At 42.8% G+C, this 27890-nt stretch overlaps 1 protein-coding gene across 1 annotated transcript; it reads left to right on the top strand.

The window, feature by feature from the left end:
- Positions 1-4575: 4575 nt before the first annotated feature.
- On the top strand, positions 4576-16227 carry SRGN (serglycin). Its single transcript, XM_075258745.1, has 3 exons — positions 4576-4710; positions 13766-13895; positions 16007-16227. Exons 1-3 carry the CDS (start codon positions 4629-4631, stop codon positions 16173-16175), a joined length of 381 nt encoding a protein of 126 aa, XP_075114846.1. The 5' UTR covers positions 4576-4628; the 3' UTR covers positions 16176-16227.
- The last annotated feature ends 11663 nt before the right edge of the window (positions 16228-27890 follow it).

The following is a 27890-nucleotide window of genomic DNA, read 5'->3' as shown; positions in this document are numbered from 1 at the left end:
TACAGAAAGTTTATTGCGAAATTGTACAAATTTTCATTACACAAACAATAACATTCTTAATTGCTGAAATTGTACGAGCCCTTTAATCTTTGCACCTGAGCTGGCTCAGCTGACTATTGATTCCTGCATCCAGATTATCCGTACCCTGATAGTGTTCTACACCCTTAGTCTCTGAATCCCAAAGTCTCCATCTGCACACACTTCTCCTGTGCTGTATACTGTGTTTTCTGTTTTCCGGGTGCTGCCTACCTGGTTTCATTCTGTTATCATTGACATTACATTGTGTATGCATACACTGTATTGATAAAGTAAATGATAAATTGTCTGTTCATACATTTCCAAAGGGACGATTACATGAGTGGCACAAGGCTTAGTTCTAAGAAAAGATGCAGGATTTTTATTTTATGTAGAATCCAAGTGTTTTGTACAGCAACGCAGACAGGAGAGGAGGCATATGGGTATCTAGGTTTAAAAAAACAGATCTAAGCAAACATAAGCAAACAGATCTTGGCTGTGAGGCAGCGTTGTATCATCTTTCTGCGTAGATATGGAGGAAGTGGTCAGTTTCCATGTTAATCTGCTCTGTTACGTGACTGTTCCTCATTGGTCACGTGTTTTGCTTCCTCTAGTTAATCACAGTCAGCAAAACTATTTAATGCTGGGTTCACACCAGCGCCTGAACTCCATTTTCAGGTTTCCGTCTTCTGCATGCAGAAGACGGAAACCTGTCATGCCGAGTCCGGCCGTGATGGTCGGGGAGTGTTTTATGCGCTCTGTGGCAAAACGCGGCCGGAGACTTTTCAAATGAATGGGCTTGAAATATGCCGGCAGGTTTCCGTCTCCTGCCCCTGTTTTGTGCAGGAAACGGACACCTGCAGAACGGAGTACGGGCGCAGATGTGAATGAGCTCTTATTGAGATCGATAGATTCAGGGCATCAGCTTGTCAATATTTCCTGCACATAACAGACTTTGCTGTCATGTTGGTAGCTCTTGTGGGGAATGTAGTTTGGTAGAAGCAGTGGTGCGGACCTAAACAGTCAGGGACACAAAATGTGGATCAAATGGTTTATTTAGAAAAAAAAAAAAACAAGAAAATAAATAAACCTTGACTTCAGGCACAAAATGAGCAACACAAAATACAGCCTTAACTTCAGGCAAAAACAAAACAAAACCTGCTCGTCTGAGCGCTAACTAAACAAAGGTTAAGTGCGGCTATGTGTGGCTTACTACCAGCCACATTGTCAAAACAATGCGGTGGCTCAATGGTTAGAACTGCAGCCTTGCAGTGCTGGAGTCCTGGGTTTGAATTCTGCCCAGGACAAACATCTGCAAGAAGTTTGTATGTTCTCCCTGTGTTTGCGTGGATTTCCTCCCATACTCCAAAGACATACTGATAGGAAAATGTATATTGTGAGCCCTATACGGGAATCACAATCTACAAATAACAAACAGAGACTATGATCCACACTGGTCTCTCACCTGATAACAGGGTGTTGGGACAGAACCCGACTCCCACACTCTCCCGCAGGAACTAGTCTGCAGCCTTTTATATGGCCCAGTAATGAGCCTATGACCCACACCTGGCCTGCAGCTTATTCAAGACCCGCCCTGGGCCACACATATGTCAAAAATCTGGGGGAGATATACCATGACTCCAACACTCTGCCTGTCACCTTCTCACACTCTCTATGGCATAATATACAGTACAGAACTCGAAGATGTTTGATCGCCCATGACTTCTGGAACATCACTCAAATTTTTTTGAATTTTCAAAATTTTCCTGTCTGTACAGATGAGTTTTATTTTACAAATACATTGCTGTACAAATGCTGTTAGATTGTTTAGTTGTCTTCAACAGATGGCATTCATGGCATAATAAGGGTGTCATCTGATGACCAGCTTGGGTGGTGGGAATAAGCAGTGGACGCTGGAAAAAAACAATCTAAAGTCTATTAGATATATACAGATAGCCTAGCACTGCATTCAGCCATTCTGCAATGCATATGCTCAACCACCGAATCATTTAGGCTAAGGCCTCACTTTGTGGAAACGCAGTGTTTTGGGATCCTGCTAAAACAAAAGAAAAATACACTGTATTCTAAAGCAGGGCCCATAGGGTCATTGATAGAGGGGACCTCATTGGAAGAGCCCTGCATTTTCAGTGTTATCTCGGCAGTGGATACAGGCTGCCCTGACTCCAACTCATCAGCATCCTCCACTCCCTACTATACCATTTGGTCCATGTCTCTGCTCCCAGTATCTTGGGAGCAATAGGGAACAATGTAGGGACATCACTTACATCACATCATCTCTGCTGCTCACTGAAAAACTCCAGGACAGACCAGAAACAGAAGGCAAGGGAATGTGGAAAGGTGAGTATTAGGGTTTTTTTGTTACTGAGAGGTACAATATATACTGAGGGAACAAGAAACTGTGGAGCAACTGGGGGAAGAATATATACTGAGGGGGACAAGAAACTGTGGGGCGAATGGGGGGAGAATATATACTGAGGGGAACAACAAAATCAGGGGGAAACTGGAGGAAAAGAGTATATGTGGGGGGGCAACTAGAGGAGGACATAAAACTGTGTGGCGCAACTGAAGGGAGAAATTATACTGTGGGCGCAAACATAATTTGTTTGTAGGGCCACTTGGAAGGGCAGGTTAATGTCTGAAGGGCCATAAGGGGACAGGTTAATGTCTGAGGGGCCACTAAGAAGGCCAGTTTAATGTCTGAGGGGCCACAGGGGGAGCAGATTAATGTGCAATGGCCATTATATTATATGGTACTACTGCAGGGTCATTTTACTATGTGATGGACCACTGAGGGGCATTATATTGTATGGGGCCACTATGGAGGCATTATACTATGTGGGAGCCACTTAATTCATTTTTGCTATATTTTTTTCTACCGGGATTTTCAACTGAATTTCACTTAGTTCCTTTATGCTGTGGTTGTGAACTGAGGAGGAAGGGACTCAGAATCTGTTCTCGTGATCAATGGGGTCCCAATGGTGAGGGCCTTAGCGATTAGGCATTTATTACCCATATGGGGACACCCCCTTTAGTAAACTTTGGTAAGGAGCTAAAAACACCCACAAGAAGTATTAAAGGTGTATGCAGATTTAATATAGTACTATATAATATATAGGAAGTTCTTAATCTTCTCCCTTTTGCTCAGCCAACTCCTAAATTTGGCTAAAAAAAACTGTTGCAAAATCTACATAAAAAGCAACGTTTCCGCAATATGAGGTCTCAGTCTAAAAGAACTATATAAAATGAAGGACTGGGTTTTTTATTAAATATTGCTAGGTGCAAATAAAGCAACAATGAATAACTAGATTGACATATTTTATTTTTTTGAAAATATAAGGAGAGTTTAGAAAAATACAAGTAAAGAAGAAGTGAAGCTCAAAGAAGTGAATGGAGCGTTGTCCAGGTAGTCACACTACCACTTCATTCACTGTAACAGTGCCAATTGGACACTAGACATCAGAACTGTACTTCACCTATAGCAGTCAGCTTTCCTGGGTACTAGCACTTAGGTCCCCCCCCCCCCCCCAACGGAATACCGAACACATTGACAAGCGGTGAGCTTATGAAAGCACATGGACCCCATAGACTATAATGGGGTCCGTGTGTTTTCAGCATGGTGTCCGCAAGAGCCATGTGTAGAGGAAAGTAGTTCATGAAGTACTTTTCTTTTTTTCTTTTTCTTTTCCGTGCAGACACCGCGCGGAAAACACACAGACCCATTATAGTCTATGGGTTCCATGTGTTTACATAAGCTCACCGCTTGTCAATGCGTTCGGTATTCAGTTCGGGGGGTCCCCATGTGTACTTCCTGAATGGAATACCGAACGCAGATGTGAACCAGGCCTAACAGTGTCTGTTTTACATGGTCTTCAATGTAAAATCTGTAACAGGGTGCCCAACTATCATGTGACCTTTTGGACCTCCTCAGGCTCCAGGGCCCCGGTGTCACTACAACTTCTGCACTCTATATAGCTATGCCACTGTTTTTGTGCCACAATCATATTGAAAGTCTAAGCTCCCAAATATCTCCTCTACTGTATATAAGAGTTTTATGTTTGGGTGACGAACAAGTAGAACAAGTCGATGGACCATTGTTAAGTTTCCCATAAATCTCTTACTATTGAGCAGCTAATTCTATTACCTACTATTACCCTTATTTGATTCTTTCAAACTCTTGTGATGTGGTGAGAAAGATATGCTACAACTCTAATAAGTATTTCTTTTATATGTTATTTCTACACCAGAATAGAATTATGGGTTTGTTTTACTTTATTTGTTTTATTTGTTTTACTTTATTTCACAACTTTTTCTTTCCAGAACTGAAACCACGGAAGCAGCAATCAAATAAAAATATCTGCACATTTCTACATATTCCATGAGAACACAAAGTCTTGTGTTTCTTATCTTACAACTTGTTTCCGGAGAATTTGTCACCTTTAGTTAAGAATACTTGTGTTTTAACGTTTTGGCAGGAAGCTGTGACAAATTTAGGGTTGGTCATAGTGGTTTGAGTCGGAAACCTTTAGTAGCTGAGGAACTTGTTGCTCTTATTTCGAGATCTCATCTTTGTGCTGAGAAGCATTGCTCTAGAGATGATGGGACTTCTGCTTTTTCACAACAAGAAAATGTTCCTCTTATTCTTTGTTCTTCTTGTCGCTGGAAATCTTGTCCAAGGTAATTTATTACTTACTTTATCACTTTTTCATGTAAACCATTATATACCGTGAATTGGAAGTAATGTGAGATCTGTGACTGGAATCTTCTCGGTTATGAATCATAGAATCTGTGTTCACATTTCATTGGGAATCTATGGCACTGTTATGGGAACAATGGGATAATCTAGTAAAAAAAATAAAAATACAGGCCAGAAAAGACTCAAGGTTCAAGTATGTCTGGTTATATATTATAAGATAAGTCTAATTTTGCTGGGATCTTAATATGGATCATATTTTAGTTAATGTGTAGTTTTTATCACCATCGTCACACATTTCACATAAACCATATCTGTCTTTTCTATAATAGACATATATACGTTGTATATCCACAAAATCTGTGACAAATCTGCATCTAACACATGTGGATTTTGTTGCAGATTCAGTATTGGACTTTAATCTCTCATATTTACCGTATATACTCGAGTATAAACCGACTCAATTATAAGCCGAGGCCCCTAATTTTACCACAAAAAACTGGGAAAACTTATTGACTCGAGTATAAGCCGAGGGGGGAAATGCAGTAGCTACTGGAAAATTTCAAAAATTAAAATGGTCGGAGTTTTTGGGTGCAGTACTTGCTGGGTGCTGGGTCAGGGGAGGGGGTGTTTTGGTTGTCTGTTTGCCCCTTCCCTGAGCTTGAGGACTGGGGTTTTTCCCCCCACTTGGAATTCAGCCTGGCTGAATATAGAGTATCTGCAGTGCTCCTGCAGTGCTTCCCGACAGAAGAGGAGCACTGCGGATACCCTATATCCAGTAGACCGGGCACTTTCAGACACAGGGATACCTGATGTGTATGTGTTTCACAGTAATTTTCTTTAAAGATTCTTTTTTTCCCACTATTTTACGGGAGATTCTATATATTGATAATGTGGCTGGTCATAGACCCCCCCCCCTCCTAAAAAAAGTATATATTTTTTTTCTTTTGCTGACTCGAGTATAAGCCGAGGGGGGCTTTTTCAGCGCAAAAACTGTGCTGAAAAATTCGGCTTATACTCGAGTATATACGGTATGTGCATTTATTATGTTTTTAACATTTACCCTTAGTGAACCTACTTATGTTAGGTTCACACTAGCCTTTTCTCTCTGTTGTTCGGGACTGTCGGGGAGCCAAATAACGGAGAGGGAGACTACTAATACAGCGGTTACACAGAACCCGGCACACCCCATTGAATATAATAGGGTCTCCGGTGCAGATGTGAACGTAGCCTTATTGTATGTCTGCCAAACGTCCATAAGAAACAAAATCATCTAATTAGTTTCACCTATACCATATACTGAGGACGTATACTCCCTACTGTATTTTTAGGTCTTACATTGCAAAATAAGTTATTGTGGGAAATTGAGCGGAAGGTTGATTCATGTCATGACGTCATTCAAGGCTTATTTGCACCTATTAATGTTTTTGTCACACTCCGCTCCACCTACGGTGCATTTTCTTTTTTGGACCAGGGTTGAGATGTGCCCCCCTGAATGTTCCATTTAATAGTCTTAACACTAAGGGTTAGTTTTAGGCCACCAGTGTACAAAGCACACATAGGATTTCAGTAGAGGCAAACAGCCCTTGAGATCTGTAAAAGTATTACAATAATATGGAAGATCTAATACAATAGATAGACTATGCTAGCCCACAGACTGCTTATTGTTGTACCCTACCATCATCGCTCCTCACTGGTCCCAAAGTAGCAATTTGGAGTTGCTGATATATGAAGATGGATGTTGGTGGCGTGAGAAGGAGACCTAACCCTGATAGGTGGTGCCTAGCACAATTTATATCTGCACATTGACCCATAGTAGACTAGTGACATAAGATAGAGTTGAGTTTCCAGGTTTTTCGGGTTTCCATCCGGGGTGAGGGTCCACTTGGGATACCCCCGAGCAAAAACCTAAAAATAAAAGCAGTTACCCTCAGAAACCTGCAGACTCCATAGACTATAATGGGGTCCACCAGGTTTCTGCCCGAAAGGAGTGGAAAAACGCAGAGAGAAAAGCGCTTCCTGCAGGACTCCACATTTTTAGGCTAAAGACCACGTTGCAGAAACACTGCTTTTTTTATTGCACAATTTGTTGTGTTTTTTTTTAGCTAAAGTCAAGTATGGCTACAAAAGGAATGGGAAATATATAAGAAGTTCCTATACTTCTACCTTCTGCTCAATCTACTCCTGGCTTTGGCTGAAAAAATTGTAGCAAAATCTGCAACAAAAAAGCTGTGTTTCCGCGGTTATGGGGCCTTATCCTTAAAGCAGAATGGGTAACGGAATCCCCGAGCAGAGACCGAGCGCAGGTGTGAACTTAGCCTAAGTTTGATGGTGCATGTGATCCATGCTTCACAACAACATGTAAAAGTTCCAAGCAAAATCCAACAATTCATTGATTATTCTTTAAAAACATCAAAAGGTAGTAACAATAACAAACCAGTGGGTAAGAAATATAATTTCCACGTTTCAGACACCAATATCTGTAGTCATAACCTCACCAACATATTCTGCAGTGCTGTTCAGAGATTGTTGTCACTCACATTGGTTCCTGTCTCCAATTGGGATTATGCTGATAGAGCCCCTTTAAGGCTAAGGCCCCACATAGCAGGCTGCAGCGAAAAAGAGCTGCGGGAAAAACTGCGGCAGAAACTCATTGTGGGTTTTCCCGCAGCGCTTTTTTTTACAGAAGGTCCACAGAGTTTTGCTCTGCAGAATTTCTGCATCAATTTTACCAATAGGAAAACCAATAGCGTGGGTATAAATGACATTCTGTGATTTCCAAAAAACCAACTGTTTTAGAAATCTCAGCTGACAGCGAACAGCTCTAGGTTCTAGATGCCAGACCCCTACCCTTTTTATAGTAGTGACCTGTCCATAGAAGAGTTCATTGATATATTTTACCTGGAGTATCCCCTTAACCTATTACTAGTATATATAGATTTTTTAAGTTTTACATAAAAAGGAAGCAAAATACATGGGCCGAGCTTACCACAGATATAATTGACTTTTTTAATGTTTTATTTACTTACAGAGATATTGGCATGTTTCTCCTGTTTTGCTGAGGTGACAACAGGAAATGTAGCCATACTTGGTTCTCACCTTTGTCAGCAAGTATTAGCATTAGTTCATCTTGTTCACAACATTTTCAACCACGTATGTCACAGCAAAACGGAAAACTACCAATGCATCTGTAGCAAACATAACCACAGAACATCAGCCACTGCTTTAACTTCTGATTTACCTTTTCATGCAAATCTTTTTTAATAAATTGAATGTTGTATTCTGTTCCTTTTAGGGCACATGCACACTCTGCACATTACCCACAGATTTTCAGAATAGAACAGTAGCATTAAGACCAATGAGATTTTCTTAATCTCATGTATACAGTGTGGGGGCAATTCATTAACACCGGTGAATTATACACCAGTCTTGATGATCCTTACAATGGTGGTGGATTTATGAAATAATTCGCTTCCTCCTCTTAGCCATATGCTGCAGAGACCAGAGTGGACTCCAGGGGACCATGAGTATTACTGGTGTTTCAGGGATTATAATGTCTTTTGGCTATTGGGAAGACTGGGGCATTATAATGTGTGGGGGGCCACAAGGAGGGGGAATTATAATGTGTGGGAGTCACAAGTAGGGCATTATTCTGTGTAAGGACCCCAACAATTATATTATACTTTATGTGGGTCACAAGGGGGTATTATGCAGTGTTATTATGCAGTGTGGGTGCCAAAGGGGTGAATTATACTTTGTGATGGCCACTGGGGAATATTATACTGTGTGAGGGCCACTGGGAAGGATGTTATACTGTGTTTTAGCTATTGGGGACATTATACTGTGTGGGAGCCACAAGGGGGCATGATACTGCATGGGGCAGTAAGGGGGCCCATGATGTATGGGGTCACAGGGACTAAGTTGCATTGTATGGGGTCAAAGAGAGCATGGGAGTGATAGTAGGTGTGGTTTATCTTACATAAATTTGCAGCAGGGCACTGCACACTTCAGGTTATGGCCTCTTTCTGTCACTTGAAAGTTGGGAGATATGGCAATACCGCCATCAAGACATATGAAGAGGAAACCAGTCTGACATTGGCAAACATGTGGGAAAGTACCTGAAGGTGGAAATCCCCTTTAAATTATTCACATAGAATTGTAGTCTACCTTAACCACTACATAACCATACTGTTGTGGTCTCCTGGAGAGTAAATGCTGAAATAGAATCAACAGAGCAGATTTACTAATACTGTATATATGTAAGACAGTGCAACCTTTAACTAGACCAGGGGTAGGCAAATATTTTTGTATGCTGTGCCGATGTAACTTACAAAAATCAAATACCACAAACCATAACACAAGAAATGTTGCCACCAGATGCTTCTAGACACGTGTTTACTGTTATTTCACAGCAGGCACCTATTCTTTCCCAATAGAAGGAATAAAAGTACATGTACAGCCCCCCCAGTTAGTGGTAAATATATGTGTCCAGGAGCACCGTATGGCAGCACCCTTAGGGCGGTGATACACTATGTGGCTGCAATGCAGGTACACGGCACAATGCAGTTATACCTAGAGCTGCATCCAGTCCTAGGCTATTGGAATTTTGACTTCAGTGTAAAGCTGCATTCACATGATGCCTTTTGCACAAAAATGCATGCATGCATGTTTATTGGATAGTGGCCCCTTCACACAGTATAATGTCCCATAGTGGCCACTCCACAAGGCATAATGTCCCACAGCAGCCACTCTACACAGTATTGTATCCCAACAAATTTTCCAAAAATTTTGGGTTCAGCCTAACCCGAAATTTTTGGGTTTCACCATTCACTAGCTATTATTATTACACCCCACAGTAGTATAATATATAGTATAGTATAATAATCAGAGTGCCAAGGGAGGTGATCAAACATAAAAAATAATGTTACTCACTTTCCCTGGAGTCTAGCTCAACAACTTGTTCTCTTTGATGCTTCTGCTTGACCTCAGCGACCGTTGACTGGCTCTCAGGGGTCACGTTGGCACCATTATGCTTCATGATGCTGACGTAAACCATGAGACCCTGTAAGTCTCTGATGTCAGCCAGAACCACCGAAGAGAACAGAGTGCAGGAGAGGTGAGTACAATTGTTTTTTTTATTTGATCACATTACCTGGGCCTCCGCTTATAGTTTGTGGATTGAAGAGACCCCACAGTATAAAGTTCCTCTCCGTTCCCTATTCCCTTTCTGTCTCTGCTCCCATTGGCTTCAAGGAGCAGCAGGGGCAATGTAAGTGATGTCACTACATCATGCTTACCGCTCCCAAGACACCAGAAGCAGAGAGAGGGACCAAATGGTAAAGCAGAGAACAGATGACTCCCTTCTTCACCATTATATTCAACTCTTCTCTGCCAGGAGACACAAATGAGTTGGAATCGGGACGGCTCAAACTAACTGCTGGAGTAGCAGGACAGAACTCTAAATGCTGTCTCAAGGGGGCCCCCACTACTATAGGGCCTACTGCAGCTGCTCCGTATGCCCTATGGTTAAAGTAGCCCTGGTTGTACTCATATCAATGTTTATTAAATGTAGTCCTATAATAACTGCAAATAAATAACAAACCAAGGAATGTATGTGTTTACACGGTTATATGAAGGTACTTTGTATTGTTTGCATTCACAAATACAGTCCTATGAAAAAGTTTGGGCACCCCTATTAATCTTAATCATTTTTAGTTCTAAATATTTTGGTATTTGCAACAGCCATTTCAGTTTGATATATCTAATAACTGATGGACACAGTAATATTTCAGGATTGAAATGAGGTTTATTGTACTAACAGAAAATGTGCAATATGCATTAAACCAAAATTTGACCGGTGCAAAAGTATGGGCACCTCAACAGAAAAGTGACATTAATATTTAGTAGATCCTCCTTTTGCAAAGATAACAGCCTCTAGTCGCTTCCTGTAGCTTTTAATCAGTTCCTGGATCCTGGATAAAGGTATTTTGGACAAATAATTCAAGTTCAGTTAAGTTAGATGGTCGCCGAGCATGGACAGCCCGCTTCAAATCATCCCACAGATGTTCAATGATATTCAGGTCTGGGGACTGGGATGGCCATTCCAGAACATTGTAATTGTTCCTCTGCATGAATGCCTGAGGATTTGGAGCGGTGTTTTGGATCATTGTCTTGCTGAAATATCCATCCCCGGCGTAACTTCAACTTCGTCACTGATTCTTGAACATTATTCTCAAGAATCTGCTGATACTGAGTGGAATCCATGTGACTCTCAACTTTAACAAGATTCCCGATGCTGGCATTGGCCACACAGCCCCAAAGCATGATGGAACCTCCACCAAATTTTACAGTGGGTAGCATGTGTTTTTCTTGGAATGCTGTTTCTTTTTGGACGCCATGCATAACGCCTTTTTTTATAACCAAACAACTCAATTTTTGTTTCCAAAATGAAGCTGCCTTGTCCAAATGTGCTTTTTCATACCTCAGGCAACTCTATTTGTGGCGTACGTGCAGAAACGGCTTCTTTCTCATCACTCTCCCATACAGCTTCTATTTGTGCAAAGTGCGCTGTATAGTTGACCGATGCACAGTGACACCATCTGCAGCAAGATGATGCTGCAGCTCTTTGGAGGTGGTCTGTGGATTGTCCTTGACTGTTCTCACCATTCTTCTTCTCTGCCTTTCTGATATTTTTCTTGGCCTGCCACTTCTGGGCTTAACAAGAACTGTCCCTGTGGTCTTCCATTTCCTTACTATGTTCCTCACAGTGGAAACTGACAGGTTAAATCTCTGAGACAACGTTTTGTATCCTTCCCCTGAACAACTATGTTGAACAATCTTTGTTTTCAGATCATTTGAGAGCGGGCTGTCCATGTTCGGCGACCATCAAACTTAACTGAACTTGAATTGTTTTGTAGAAAGAAATGGTCCAAAATACCTTCATCCAGGATCCAGGAACTGATTAAAAGCTACAGGAAGCGACTAGAGGCTGTTATCTTTGCAAAAGGAAGATCTACTAAATATTAATGTCACTTTTCTGTTGAGGTGCCCATATTTTTGCACCGGTCAAATTTTGGTTTAATGCATATTGCGCATTTTCTGTTAGTACAATAAACCTCATTTCAATCCTGAAATATTACTGTGTCCATCAGTTATTAGATATATCAAACTGAAATGGCTGTTGCAAACACCAAAATATTTAGAACTAAAAATGATTAAGATTAATAGGGGTGCCCAAACTTTTTCATAGGACTGTATATACTGCCAGTCTATAAAAGTGCTCTTACACCAAGACCAAACCCGTGGCCTATGTATTATGTGTATGGGGGTGTGCCAGCTTTTCCCTGATGGCAGATATAGTAACAGTGTACACAGACATTGTCATATAACTGAACTACAGCTAGAACTGATTCTGGAGACCTCTTATGGCATCACTGAAAATATCACAAATATGCCTATGTCGCCCAATAACTGGCATGTCATCATTAAGCATTCATTCATTAAGCATATCAGCATTAATATCCCTTATTTCATTCATTTTTATAGCGCTAACATATTACGATCATCACTAGTAATATGAGAACAACATAAAATGTCACAAACTATACATGTGCAGGATACAAGTATTACATCTCATTTGACATCTGTATTTTGTATCGCATGGCTTAGGATATATTCACATCAGCATCTAAGGCTCCATTAGGAGTCTCTGTTGCAGATTCCATTAGGAGTTCCGCCGGTCACATGACAGATTTGTCTCTGTTGGGATTTCAGTGTTCCTATAACAGAACAGAAAAACAGAAATCCCAATGGAGATGTGTAGACAGCCTTATGTAACTGTAGGAACCTAGCTGGTATTACAAAATATATTACACAATGGATGTTTATGCATGAGATTAACCCCTTAAGGACACAGGGTAGTTTGATTGTTAAATGCTCAGCAAGTTTTTCATATTTATCGTTTCTACATTCTAAAATCCATAACTATTTTATTTTTCTGCTGTTATAGCCATATGAGGCTTATTCTTTTTGTAACAATTTGCACTTTCAGTTGGGACCATTTTGGAGTACATATAATGTTTTGATTAGCTTTTATTAACATTTTTGGGGGGTCCATGTGAAAAAACCTACAAATCTGTCATTAGTTTTTGGAATTTGTGTTTACGGCTTTATCTCTGCATTAAAAGTCACATGGTAAAAGTGACATACCTGGCGGCTTATTAGAATTATGGTGATCATTAGAGATGAGCAAACACTGTTCGGATCAGCCGATCCAAACAGCACGCTCTCTTAGAAATGAATGGAAGCACCTGTGACGCTGACTTTGCCGACGGCCGGCGTCACAGGTGCTTCCATTAATTTCTATGGGAGCGTGCTGTTCGGATCGGCTGATCCGAACAGTGTTCGCTCATCTCTAGTGATCATATTTATATTCCTTTTATTATAATTTACCACTTTTACTAAAGAAATGCAATTTTTTTTAAATAAACAATTTGACTGGATGTCTATGATGTCCATGTTCCTACCAGTGCTGAATTCTGATGTCTATGATGTCCATGTTCCCACCGGTGCTGGATTCTGATGTCTATGATGTCCATGTTCCCATCGATGCTGGATTCCAATCCAGCACCGGTGCCAACTTCAAAACAACACTGTACTATTTGGGCACTGAATATTAACTATATGTAATTGTATGGTTCAAAATAAGGAGTTAAAGCAATACTTGCCATATTATAAATATAGAGAAGCTATCATAAACCTACATTTTTTTCTTATTCTTATGGTAGAGTACATTTAAAGGGGTATTTACATCTGGGACATTTTTAGCACCCCTTTAATCGAAGTGTAACTTATTTTACCAGCATTACATAGAAAGCAGTGGCCAAGAGCGTTGCTACTGTATGGCTAGGATACGGTCAAGAGAAAAACATGAATATTCCCATTACCTGTTTATAACTTAGACACTATTATACCCTTAGATTAAATTATTAGGAATTCATTTCATTTGTTAACCGGACACTATTGTTACATTTCCTTTAGGTTTCCCTACGAAGCAAGAAAAATACCAAAGGATCCGTTGCAGGCCTGGAGATAATGACATAGCTTGTGCTGAAGAAAAAGCCATTTTTGATCAAAATGAACAAAGTAATATAATTGATCGCAGTCCAATGTAAGTGCCTTTGTAACTTTGTAAATACAGTGCACTTCAGAAGGCCCGTGCCTATAGACAGTCCTGAAGAAGGGGCCTGCAGAAGGAAAATACATATAAATAGCGTACATTAATGTATATATTATGGGCATTTGGCACTGGAAGCGCATATTTGAAAACACACACAGTGATGTCATTGTACAGGGATAATCCTTACAGTTATGTCACAGAAGCTTTATACTGCTTACAGTGATGTCATTGTACAGGGATAATCCTTACTGCTATGCCATAGGACATCTATAATGCACACAGTGACTTCATCACAAGGATACCAAGGACAGTACAGATAAAATAACCACATAGATGTGACAATATACATACCTCCCAACCGTCCCGATTTCGGCGGAACATTCACGATTTCGGTGACATGTCCCACGGTCCCGGTTGGAGGGAGGTATGTCCTGATTTCAACTCAGATCTGCGTCTGGAGGACGCAGATCTGAGTTGAATACATACGCGGTTAAAGGAAGGAGCTGGCACAGGTCAGCTCCTTGCTTCGCCGCTGCACTCCGGGTAGTGGCTGTGTAGGCACGATGTGATGTGATGAAACTGGGGGCAGATGAAGGGGGGACGGCATGACACTGGGGGCAGAAATGGAGGGACATGATTCTGGGGGCAGAGATGTGAAGACATGAATCTGGGGGAAGAGATGGGGGGGACATGAATCTGAGGGCAGATGAGGAGAGGACGGCATGACACTGGGGGCAGAGATGGGGGGACATGAATCTGGGGGTAGAGATGGGGGACATGAATCTGGGGGCAGAGATGGGGGGACATTAATCTGGGGGCAGAGATGTGGGACATGAATCTGGGGGTAGAGATGGGGGACATGAAACTGTGGGCAGAGATGGGGGACATGAATCTGGGGGCAGAGATGGGGGACATGAATCTGGGGGCAGAGATGGAGGGGGGAAATGAAACTGGGGGCAGATGAAGAGTATATATGAAACTGGGGGAAAGATAGAGGGGAACATATAATTTACAGGTGACTGTAGAAGGATTATACTGTGTGCGGGCACATGAAAAATTAATGAGAATGGGCGGAGTCAACATAAAAGTGGGCGGGATAAATTTGCCACGCCGCACATTGGCGCGCCGCACATTTTGTCCCTCTTTCGGTTCTTAAAAAGTTGGGAGGTATGCAATATAACTGATGCAGTGATGTCACAATACACTGATAATAAAGAGAAAAACTAGTGACATAGATTGTGCAAAGATAATGCATATGATGTAAAATACTGTAAAGTCATACAAAAGTGCATATAATGATGTCCCAGTGTGGGAATCATGCTGATGTCACAGTGATGTCACAGAACGAGGGCAGTAAACAGTGGAAATAAAATAGTGTATTAAAAGGATAATGAACATAGGTAACAACAATCGGTATCAATTTATGTGGCAGGGTGGCCATTCGCTAACCTCTGCACCAAGTATAGTCATTCCCCTACTAGCTTTATACATACAAAGCAAGGCATGGTTGCTCCTGGTAGAAGACATCTGGATGAACAGTTATGTAGATGAATAAATTGTATGAGGAGATAAGGAGATATGTGCTAGAGGACAGTTAGATTATGGAGATTAAGTCAATCAAGATAGCGGCCTAGGGGGTGGTCAGTGTACAGTTATGTTATAAAAGCAGACATAGGGTTGCAGGATATCAAGATGATATCAAAGAAAACTGATTTAAATGATGAAAAAAGGCACAGGAAGATGTTAGAAGGAGGAGTGGCAGAGCTTGCTGCAGTCTCCTGCACAGGGGTGAATGGAAGTGCTTTGGGATCAGCGGCATCTAAAACAGTTGAATCATAGTGTTATTAAATTATGTAAATACAAATAAAATACCTAAAACATCACTTGTCCAATAGTTTGGGTTCTTTCCAGGTTAGGCATGCTAACTGCACCATATACATGAAGTTACTTTGTCACGCCATATGCAGTAAGAAACCGAAAAATTTCACAAGCAGTAATTCCCCTTCTAAACAACTTTTGCAATAAAGTTTTCATTCCAGTTCCAGTGGTTAGAAGTAAGCCACAAATAAAAGTCACATTATTATTTCCTAATTTTATTACAGATCCAAGAAGACCCCGTCCTATATAGCATCCATTCCACTTTCTGCAGAAGATACCGGATCAGGCCTTTATTCTGGAGAAGATCCCGGCTCTGCAAGTGAATATGAAGCCGTTTCTAATGAGATCAAGGATTCCAAGCAATATTTTTCTGAAGAAAATTTTATCATGTAACTGCAGCTGACCACGCTATGCACTGACCTGAAGGCATATGGAATAGGAAACTGTAAAACTATTGGTTCTAGTAATTGTTCATGGCTTCAGTATAATGTCTTTATGTGTGCCGCAAAAACATTTCCAAAACTTCTGTTGGTGAGATCATGTTACATTAAAATATATGTAGGCCTGTCTCTTTATCCTGCTTTGCGCTTCCCAAACAAATAAAAACATTAAAAAAATATATCTATGCAAAATTCTAAAAAAAATAAATAAAAAAGACAATAAATCCCTGTCAAGAGTTGTCAGAAACCCTGCAAGAACTCTATAGCACCCTCTCTAGGGCAGTCGCTGCATAGGGTGGTTTACACAGAAAAAAGTGATGTCATGCTTTATACTCACTGACTCTCAGTTACTTCTCTTTTGGCATTGTAAAATTAAGTTCATTTCATTGAGCCCTCAACAACATGAAAGTTGCAATTTTGCTCCCATCCAAAGGGAAGGTTGGGCCACAGTATCTGGAAGCAGAGATTTACATAGGAACATTACCCATATTGTTGATGCACTGAGTGTGAAGTGTCCCTGTACCAGTTGTTAAACCAGAGATTTTGCAATTATTAGTCAAGTATTTTCTGTTATGTAATGTTGATGGATACAGTTTAAGTTATTCTGAAAAGAGACAATATGTAATATATACTATATAATAGTTGCCAACATAAACATGAAAGATAATGCGTGGAGGTGAGGGAAACTCCCTCCCAATAGGGGTGTTGTGCAGACAGGGTTTTTTTGTTTGTTTGTTTTTTGATTTTTTTTTTTGCTGATTTTAAGTGTTTTCCTGTGTGGATCAACAGACTTAGAAGTAAACCTCAGTAGTCTCTGGAGGGTGTCAGCAGTACACTAGCGCTACATTACAAGTGACGTTAGTTGGCAAGATAAACATGGGGTGACAACAGAGATAGCGATGTCCTCCTAGGTTGGGGCAGCAACCATGGTTGTTTCAGCAACCTGCTTCAATCTCTACCTCCTATTGTTCTTTATGGGAGGCAGATTTAGGGAGGAATGTGGCACAGATTGTGAGGCAGAATCAAAATCAGGTCCAGATTCCATCATGTGAACCTACCCTTATATTCCCCTTTATGTCCCACATAGTTTAATATCCTCCAAAGTATAATGGCTCCCATCTCAGCCCCAATTTGAGATGGACATCCTCCTTGGATTCCCCTTTATTTTCCAGCCCCCAGCTGAAAATAAATAAGCCTGATCAATGAAGAATCTTTAGCCGTGAACATTGCGGCAAGATCGAGCAGAACACTTTTTTTTTTTTTTTGGCATCTTGTTTTGGGAGGCAGAATGCATAGCAAAATCAGTTACAGATCCTGCAGTGTGAACGGGGCCTTAGCCACTTGACTGTTCTTCATCCACAGATTTAATCCGTTCAGGCAATAATCAACCTGGAGTCGTCCAGTCATACATGCTACAAGTAAGCAGGAATATGGTGAACATGGCAAGAACAATTCCAGTAGGAGTCGTACCATATTATCTTAGTTTGTCCCATTCACTTGAATTACAATCATGGGGCCAACTAAGAGCCTAGCATTGTTAAAGGGGTATTCCAGCCAGAAGTATTCATCACTTAGCCTCTACATGCATAATGAATGTTAAAATGAAGGGATTCAGTCCACAAGAGGTCTTGGCCGTGCATCCTCCTTTGCCGCACAACCACAATGTCCAAAAAGCGTTCATGCTGCAGCTCCGTGCAAATCATATGGGAGTTATAGAGACAGCCAAGTATTGGACTTGAACATGCAGTGATCTAATATTTGTCACCTAAGTAATGAACTGATGATAAAAGCTTCTTGCTGGAATAACCTTTTAAACATAGATGGCAACAATATTCTGGGAAAATTCTGGTTCGGCGCTTCAAATGATAAAATATGTTACCTCCAGTCAGGGGCGAACCTGCCCCTTTCAACGCCCGAGGCGAACTACAGAAAGCCGCCCCCCCCCCCCGCCGGGAGGAGGGGGCAGAGTGGAGGGGCGTGGCGAAGTGCAGGGGGTGGGGCTTAGCACCGTTCGCCGGCAGAGAGCAGGCATGGAGACGCTGCTCCAGTGGCCTCCCCAAACCACCGTTCGGTGCTAAGCCAGTCCAGGACAGCTTGTCCTGGACTGGCTTAGGTAACTAAAAATGCCGCCCTCCCTGAGGCCCTGGCATAGCGCCGCCTGAAGCGCTCGCTTCAGGTTGCCTCATGGGAGGTGCGGCGCTGTCCATGGCAACTTTTTACATACCTTTATGGCAATTGTCTTTTTCTCGAAAATGGAGGCATGGACTGAATTGTAATGATGTGATGTGAATGGCTTTACTAGCCATAGCTTTGCTGATCCATGGTGGTTGGAAGTTTTGTGCCCCCACTGCAGCACCACGCCTCTCATGAGGCGATCTGAACCGACCACTTCAGGCGGCGCTATGCCAGGGCCCCGGGCGGGGCGGCATTTTTGCTGACCTAAGCCAGTCCAGGACAAGCTTTCTGTCATCCACCTCAGGCGGCAAAAAAGCTAGGTTCACCCCTGTGTGTGTGGGACTGTGTGCATACCCGTGTATCTAATCCTCTGGCGTGTGATACTGTGTGCTGATCTGTGTATCTAATCCTCTGATGCGTGTATCTCAGTTTGGATATCAGTGTTGTATTGTGCATGTGGAGTGACCGTGTGTATTGCAGTTGGAATATGAGTGAAAGTCTTGCAGGTTTGTATTGGCTAAGGGGGGGCAGTGTGTTTGGAATGTTGTATCTCAGCAACGATACGTCCGAGGGAGTTGGAGTCTCGTCTTAAACCTTCCCAGATATCTGAAGTATCTCTGTACCAAACTTGGTGAAGATTGGTCGAGTCGTTTGGTTCGCATTAGAGAACAGACAGACAGACGGACGGACAGACAGACAGACAGACAGACAGACAGACAGACAGACAAGAATTCATTGTTATAATATACAAGAGGGAGGACCCGGCTTCACACGGGTATATTACAATTTATGTTTGTGTACTGGCCCCATAAGAATTGTTCAATTTTGCACTGGTGTATTTTGTATGTGGTTTGTGTGTATGTCCATAAGCGTAATGTGATTATGTGTATCTCATTTTGGATATCAGTGAAAAACCTGTGATCAGTTGTTATGGATACCTGGAGTAAAGCTGTATCTAATCCTTCCCCGTGTAGTACTGTGTTTAGATGCAAGTGTCTAATTCTTGTTGGTGTGGTACTTTGTGCAGATGCACATATCTAATCCTCCCCATGTGATATTGTGTGAAGAGGCGCGTATCTAATCCTCCAGTAAGTGAAACTGTGTGCAGATGCGCGTATCTAATGACTCTGGCGTGTGGTACTGTGTGCAGATGCGCATATCTAATCCTCCCCCATGTGGAACTGTGTGCTGAGACGCGTATCTAATTCTCTGGCATGTGGTACTGTATGCAGAGGCCTGTATCTAATCCTCCCGTGTGGTACTGTGTTCAGATGCACGTATCTAATCCTCCCCTGTGTGGTATTGTGTGAAGAGGCGCGTATCTAATCCTCCCCCATGTGATACTGTGTGCTGAGACGCGTATCTAATTCTCTGGCTTGTGGTACTGTGTGCAGAGGCATGTATCTAATCCTCCAAAGTGTGATACTGCGTGCACACACGTATCTAATCCTCCCCTGTGTGGTACTGTGTGAAGAGTCGCGTATCTAATCCTACTGCATGTGGTACTGTGTGCAGACGCGTGTATCTAATTCTATGGCGTGTACAACTGTGCAGACGCGCGTATCTAATCCTTTGGAGTGTGGAACTGTGTGTAGATGTGTGTATCTAATCCTACGGCATGTGGTACTCTGTGCAGACGTGTGTATCTAATCCTATGGCGTGTACAACTGTGTGCAGATGCGCGTATCTAATCCTCTGTAGTGTGGAACTGTGTGTAGACGCGCGTATCTAATCCTACAGCATGTGGTACTGTGTGCAGACGCGTGTATCTAATCCTATGGCGTGTACAACTGTGTGAAGACACGTGTATCTAATCCTCCCCTGTGTGGTATTGTGTGAAGAGGTGCGTATCTAATCCTACAGTGTGTGGAACTGTGTGTAGAAGCATGTATCCAATCCCCCGGCATGTGGTACTGTGTGCAGACGTGCGTATATAATCCTATGGCTTGTGGTACTGTGTGCAGAGGCATGTATCTAATCCTCCAAAGTGTGGTACTGTGTGCACACACACATATCTAATCCTCCCATGTGTGGTATTGTGTGAAGAGGCGCGTATCTAATCCTTCGGCGTGTGGAACTGTGTGTAGACGCGCGTATCTAATCCTACTGCATGTGGTACTGTGTGAAGACGCATGTATCTAATCCTATGGCGTGTACAACTGTGTGAAGACACGTGTATCTAATCCTCCCCTGTGTGGTATTGTGTGAAGAGGTGCGTATCTAATCCTACAGTGTGTGGAACTGTGTGTAGACGCATGTATCCAATCCCCCAGCATGTGGTACTGTGTGCTGAGACGCGTGTCTAATTCTCTGGCTTGTGGTACTGTGTGCAGAGGCATGTATCTAATCCTCCAAAGTGTGGTACTGTGTGCACACACACGTATCTAATCTTTCCCTGTGTGGTATTGTGTGAAGAGGCGCGTATCTAATCCTTCGGCGTGTGGAACTGTGTGTAGACGCACGTATCTAATCCTACTGCATGTGGTACTGTGTGAAGACGCGTGTATCTAATCCTATGGCGTGTACAACTGTGTGCAGACACGCATATCTAATCCTCTGGAGTGTGGAACTGTGTGTAGACGCATGTATCTAATCCTAAGGCATGTGGTACTCTGTGCAGATGCGTGTATCTAATCCTATGGCGTGTACAAATGTGTGCAGATGCGCGTATCTAATCCTCTGGAGTGTGGAACTGTGTGTAGATGCCTGTATCTAATCCTTCGGTATGTGGAACCGTGTGCAGATGTACGTATCAAATCCTTCAGTGTGTGGAACTGTGTGCAGAAGTGCGTATTTAATTCTCTGGTTTGTGGGACTGTGTGCAGACCCGTGTATCTAATTCTCTGGTGTGTGATACTGTGTGCTGATCTGTGTATCTAATCCTCTGATGCATGTATCTCAGTTTGGATATCAGTGTTGTATTGTGCATGTGGAGTGACCGTGTGTATTGCAGTTGGAATATGAGTGAAAGTCTTGCAGGTTTGTATTGGCTAAGGGGGGGGGGGGCACTGTGTTTGAAATGCTGTATCTCAGCAACGGTACGTCCGAGCGAGTTGGAGTCTCATCTTAAACCTTCCCGGATATCTGAAGTATCTCTGTACCAAATTTGGTGAAGATCGGTCCAGTCGTTTGGTTCGCATTAGAGCACAGACAGACAGACAGACAGACAGACAGACAGAAATTCATTTTTATAACATACGCTAGGTACACACTAGAACTGAAAAACAGATTGCTACAAGAGCAATGGAGCCCATCGGACCCCATTGACTATAATAGGGTCCTCTGTTGGGTGCCCATTCTTTTTAACTGAATTCGTTGAACAAAGAAGTTTGGCTTTTAGGACTTTCGTTCAGCTATTTTAGCATACATTTAACCTCAGCTGACGCTACCTCCCTATGTGCCTCTGGTATTTTTTAGGGTTTGAGGTTTACTTTCCTCCCAGCTTCTGTCTCTACATGGTGCTCTATTAGGTGTGTATGCCCTGGTAGATAAAGAACTTGCGTCTATTTTTCTGCAGGAACTCTTTTGCCTCTTGTTGTTGGGGCACTGAGAGGGTCTCATTCACACGGACTGGAGGGATTGGTGGCAACAAATCACCCACCTCTGTATTTGAGGCCACCAAGGATTCCCTCTGGTTCCAGGGCTTAATCAAGTTCACATGGTAGATTTGAAAAGGCTTCCTTTTTCCTGGCTAGTGAACCTTTAGTTGACTGGCCCTACTTTTTCCACAATTTCATATGGGCCTTGCCATTTGGCTAAGAACTTGCTCTCCACAGTAGGCACCAAAATAAGGACTCTGTCCCCTGGGTTAAATTCTCGGACTCTGGCAGAACGATTGTAAATTCTGCTTTGGGCCTCTTGTGCTCTTTGCAAATGTTGTTTAACAATTGGCATGACTGTTGAAATTTGGTCCTGCATTTGAGCTACATGCTCTATGACACTACGGTATGGGGAAACCTCCGTTTCCCAGGTTTCTTTGGCTCTATCAAGTAAGCCCCTGGGGTGTCTACCATAGACTAATTCAAAAGGGGGAAAAACCTGTAGACTCTTGTGGAACCTCTCTAATAGAGAACATCAGGTATGGCAACAGGCAACCCCAGTCACGACCATCTTTTTCTACCACCTTTTTAATCATATGCTTGAGAGTCTTATTAAAGCGCTCCACTAACCCATCTGTCTTGGGGTGATACACAGAGGTCCGTATGTGGTTAATTTTAAACAACTTACATAGCTCTTTCATCACCTTTGACATGAACGGTGTGGCTTGGTCGATCAGTATCTCTTTAGGTATAAATCGACTGAAATGGTAAAAAGAGAAATAAAGATAATACTCAGCCCAAATGTGACTCGTGTTTCCTTGCGGCTTATTGATCACCACCCGTATATATCCAACTGGACTCTGCCCAGAAAGCTGCTCCCTCGGCTCGGAGCGATGTATATGAAAATCAATACAAAATGATCCAGCAAGGTCCGTGGTGGGATGAAAAATCCTTCTTCTTTATTGATGAGTCTGAATAGCAAATGCCTGGGACATCCACGCTACTTGTAACAACACCAATCAGAATACACCTGTATCATTATACCTCCTGACATTAACCCATTGGTCATCACAAGCAGCGCGAATATCTCCATCACATTAAAGACAATGCACCCTAAAATAGATTGACACCAAACAAACATACAATACATCTAAACATATACAAATACAAAATAAAATTAATAGTAACTAGCAAAATATGCAGAAGATTTACACAGATATTCTTTACGATCAGAAAACATTCACATTCTATGTATTTAAATGATGATCTAGACCATTCCAATAGATGTGTGTAGAAAATTTCTATAATCTAGAAAGTTCACATCTCCATAAGTATACACGATAGGTTCTATTCATCCTACTATGCCCATATCCAAGATGAAGGTCAAGTGTTGTATATGATGTAATTTGCCCTATAGGTAGATAGATAGATAGATAGATAGATAGATAGATAGATAGATAGATAGATAGATAGATAGATAGACACACACACTCTCTATAACCAGCATACTTTAACCAGAGGTACTTAGTGACACTGCATACAAGATACATGACAACTCAAAAAAAAAATAAAAAAAATAAAAAAAAAAATATATATATATATATATATATATATATATATATATATATATGTATATATATATTATATATACCGGTATATATATATTGTAAGCCGATGGCTGGTCAGGTAATGGAGGGGGTGTTTTTGTATTGTTTCCTTTTGTTGCTGCACTACCTTTTTTGAGTGGAATAAAACTCTACTATTGTTTTGGACTAAAGAAACTGGACTTGTGTGTCTATGCCACCCCACCTAGCAATCCCAGACCCTGACAATTGGTGGAGGATATGGGGATACAGCGGTAGCTAGGGGCAATGACACATCCACTCCTTACTGAAGAATTTTTTTTTTTATGTCCTGGGTGAAGGCGGCTGCCACTATACAGACCCAGACTATGGAGGAGATACTGAAGCATCTTGTACAGTCCAATGTGCAGCAACAAGAAACAAATCGTTTGCTGATGGAGCAATTGGCGCTCCTTAAAGAGACTGTTGTCACTAGCTTGCAAAGACCTGTGGAGCACAGAGATGAGAAGTGGGCTGTGCAAAGAGCTTTGCAAAAGATGACCCCAGATGATTACGTGGAGGCCTTCCTGACTGTGTTTGAGAGAGTGGCCGAATGGGAGAAACTGCCAGCTGCTGACTGGGCAGACGTCATTGCTCCCTATTTGACCGGTGAACCCCAGAAGGCCTATTATGACCTGTGCCAGCAAGATGTCCAGGACTATGACAAACTAAAGGCGGAAATTCTTGCTCGGCTGGGGATAACCAATGCTGTCCGTGCCCGGCGGGTACATACCTGGAGCTACCAGATGGACAAGCCTGCCAGATCCCAGATGTACGACCTGATTCACCTGGTGAAAAAGTGGCTGGAACCAGACACCTGTAACCCTGCAAAGATGGTGGAGAAGGTGGTCCTAGACCGATTCACCAGAGCTCTTCCTCCTGCGTTGCAGCGCTGGGTTGGAAATGGAGACCCTAAAGATGCCAACCAGCTCGTCAGCCTTCTGGAGAGGTACCTGGTGACTGAGGCTGAACTCTGTGATGACCCTACAGAGCGACCATCCCCCAGGAACATCCGGCGGAGGGCACCTCCCGGTAAGACTGTTCCATTATTTGAGAGCGGAGGGAAAAGAGCTCGTGATGGGTTTTCTAGGCAGTCCACCAGCCCAAGAAGGGACTCTCTGTTGGAGAAACCAGGGCTGGTACAGTGTTGGAGAGTGATGCCATGAGCGGGGACATATTGCTGCCCAATGCCCATTCACCTCTGAGCCAATAGCCTGTGACGCTGGTAGGCGTCAATCATTATTTGCCAGACCTGTCTGTGCTGTGGCACCGGGTCTAGAGACTGGGCCTCAGGTCTGCCAAGTTGTGGTGAATGGCCATTCTGTCCAGGCGCTGTTGGACTCTGGTAGCCTGGTCACTCTGGTGCATGCCAGCTTGATAGCTGGGGACTTTTTCCAGGACAAACGTATGAGTGTTTGTTGCATCCATGGGGATGTCAAAGACTACCCCATGTCCAAGGTCACAATAGAGACTATATTAGGATCTGTTTATTATGAAGTGGGTGTTGTAAAAAACCTTATGCATAATGTGATTTTGGGATGTGATTTCCCTTTGTTCTGGGATTTGTGGGGAAAAGGTACAACCACACAGCCAAAGGTGGAAACCCCGCCTACGCCCAAAGTGCATGAGGAGAGCGACACCTTTCCGTTACAGGTCCTAGCTGGAGAGGAAGATGATGCCTCTTCCCCAGCCCTTGAGCCTAATATAACTGAATTAGAGGTCTCAAGGGATAATTTTGGTACTGTACAGTTGAGAGATCCCACTCTTGCTAATGCTCGTGATAATATGACAGTTGTTAACAATGTGCCTCAGGAACCTGATGCTGACCACCAATTCCCACATTTTGCTATGAATAATGACTACTTGTATCGGGTTGCAAAAAGTAATGGGGAAATTGTGGAGCAGCTTCTTGTGCCAAAGCCATACCGCCGTATGATACTTGATATGGCCCATAATCATGTGCTTGGGGGGCACCTAGGGGCGGAGAAAACACAGGAGAGGATTCTCCAAAGATTTTATTGGCCAGGCGTGTACAGGGAAGTGAAGGACTACTGTGCTTCCTGTCCTACGTGTCAAGTACATGCCCCAGACAGGCATACCTAAAGAGATACTGACCGACAAAGCCACACCGTTCATGTCAAAGGTGATGAAAGAGCTATGTAAGCTGTTTAAAATTAACCACATACGGACCTCTGTGTATCACCCCAAGACAGATGGGTTAGTGGAGCGCTTTAATAAGACTCTCAAGCATATGATTAAAAAGGTGGTAGAAAAAGATGGTCGTGACTGGGGTTGCCTGTTGCCATACCTGATGTTCTCTATTAGAGAGGTTCCACAAGAGTCTACAGGTTTTTCGCCCTTTTGAATTAGTCTATGGTACACACCCCAGGGGCTTACTTGATATAGCCAAAGAAACCTGGGAAACGGAGGTTTCCCCATACCGTAGTGTCATAGAGCATGCAGCTCAAACGCAGGACCACATTTCAACAGTCATGCCAATTGTAAAACAACATTTGCAAAGAACACAAGAGGCCCAAAGCAGAATTTACAATCGTTCTGCCAGAGTCCGAGAATTTAACTCAAGGGACAGAGTCCTTATTTTGGTGCCTACTGTGGAGAGCAAGTTCTTAGCCAAATGGCAAGGCCCATATGAAATTGTGGAAAAAGTAGGGCCAGTCAACTATAAGGTTCACCAACCAGGAAAAAGGAAGCCTTTTCAAATCAACCATGCTAATTTGATTAAGCCCTGGAATCAGAGGGAATCCTTGGTGGCCTCAAATACAGAGGTGGGTGATTCGTTGCTACTAGAGATGAGCGAACAGTAAAATATTCGATGTTCGTTATTAGTTCCGAATAGCATCTCAATATTCGACTATTCAAATGAATATCGAACCCCATTATAGTCTATGGGAGAAAATGCTTCGTTTCAGGGGATCCCACCATTCGACTCAGGAGGGTCACCAAGTCCACTATCACACCTCAGCAAATGATGCCAACACCTCTAAAATGCAACTGGGACAGCAGGGGAAGCATGTCTGGGGGCATCTAACACACCAAAGTCCCTCTATTACCCCACTATCACAGCCTAACAACTACACACTTTCCACATTCAAAAAAACCTCTATCAAAGTGGGAAAATACCTGGAAACCTTCTTTACTCCCCAATTGGATGGACAGAAACCCAAATTTTAAGCTATAGAAACATTACCAAGCACCCCTTTAAATCACGTTGCCCATGACAACCACACGTTGAATAGACAATGGGAAATCCTTCAGTCCCCACCCTGAACCCTCATTGTGGATGTGTGTGTGTGTGTGTGTGTGTGTGATGTGGTAAAACCTTCCAAAATTCACTTTTATGGCCCTTAACGTGAGCCTGGATGAATGTAGTTGATGCTGGGACCGTGTCGCAAACTGTGGTGGCCTGCTTGGTCTCCCCCCATCCAATATTCCTGGCAGGAGTGCTGAAACACCACCCTCCTCCTCCTCCGCCATTGAATCGACCCCAGCTACTGGTGTGGGGAGATGTCAGCGGGTCGCGCTGAAGCTCATCAGCTTGGGGGGCAGACAGCACACTGCCTCCGAGGTCAGGGATGCCATCCTGGCTGAGATGGCAATGTGTTTTTCCCTGCTACATCTGGGGCCAGGCATGTTTGTCTTGTGTGATAACTAGAGATGAGCGAACACTAAAATGTTCGAGGTTCGAAATTCGATTCGAACAGCCGCTCAATGTTCGTGTGTTCGAACGGGTTTCGAACCCCATTATAGTCTATGGGGAACAGATACTCGTTAAGGGGGAAACCCAAATCCGTGTCTGGAGGGTCACCAAGTCCACTATGACACCCCAGGAAATGATGCCAACACCTCTGGAATGACACTGGGACAGCAGGGGAAGCATGCCTGGGGGCATCTAACACACCAAAGACCCTCTATTACCCCAACATCACTGCCTAACAACTACACACTTTCCACATTCAAAAAAACCTCTATCAAAGTGGGAAAATACCTGGAAACCTTCTTTACTCCCCAAATGGATGGACACAAACCCCAATTTAAGCTCAACAAACAGTAACAACCACCCCTTTAAATCACGTTCCCCATGACAACCACAAATGGAATAGGCAATGGGAATTCCAAAAGCCCTCACCCTTAACTGTCATTTTGAGTGTGTGTGTGTGTGTGTGTGTGTGTGTGTGTGTGTGTGTGTGTGTGTGATGTGGTAAGACCTTCCAAAATTCACTTTTCTAGCCCTTAACATGAGCCCTTCCAAACAAAGTTACATGACCTTAAGCTGAGCTACCAGCAGAGATTGAGGCCCTTGGCATGAGTAGA

This window comes from Leptodactylus fuscus, chromosome 10, assembly GCF_031893055.1.
Source record: "Leptodactylus fuscus isolate aLepFus1 chromosome 10, aLepFus1.hap2, whole genome shotgun sequence".
In the NCBI taxonomy this organism is placed as follows: domain Eukaryota; kingdom Metazoa; phylum Chordata; class Amphibia; order Anura; family Leptodactylidae; genus Leptodactylus; species Leptodactylus fuscus.
This window is presented reverse-complemented; position numbering and strand designations above follow the sequence as displayed.

What these genes read in the sequence shown, in the direction of transcription:
- SRGN (XM_075258745.1), top strand. Translation starts at nt 4,629, where the DNA reads ATGATGGGACTTCTGCTTTTTCACAACAAGAAAATGTTCCTCTTATTC. An exon ending in CGCTGGAAATCTTGTCCAAG is followed by an intron (nt 4,711 to 13,765) that starts GTAATTTATTAC and finishes CATTTCCTTTAG; the next exon opens with GTTTCCCTACGAAGCAAGAA. An exon ending in ATAATTGATCGCAGTCCAAT is followed by an intron (nt 13,896 to 16,006) that starts GTAAGTGCCTTT and finishes ATTTTATTACAG; the next exon opens with ATCCAAGAAGACCCCGTCCT.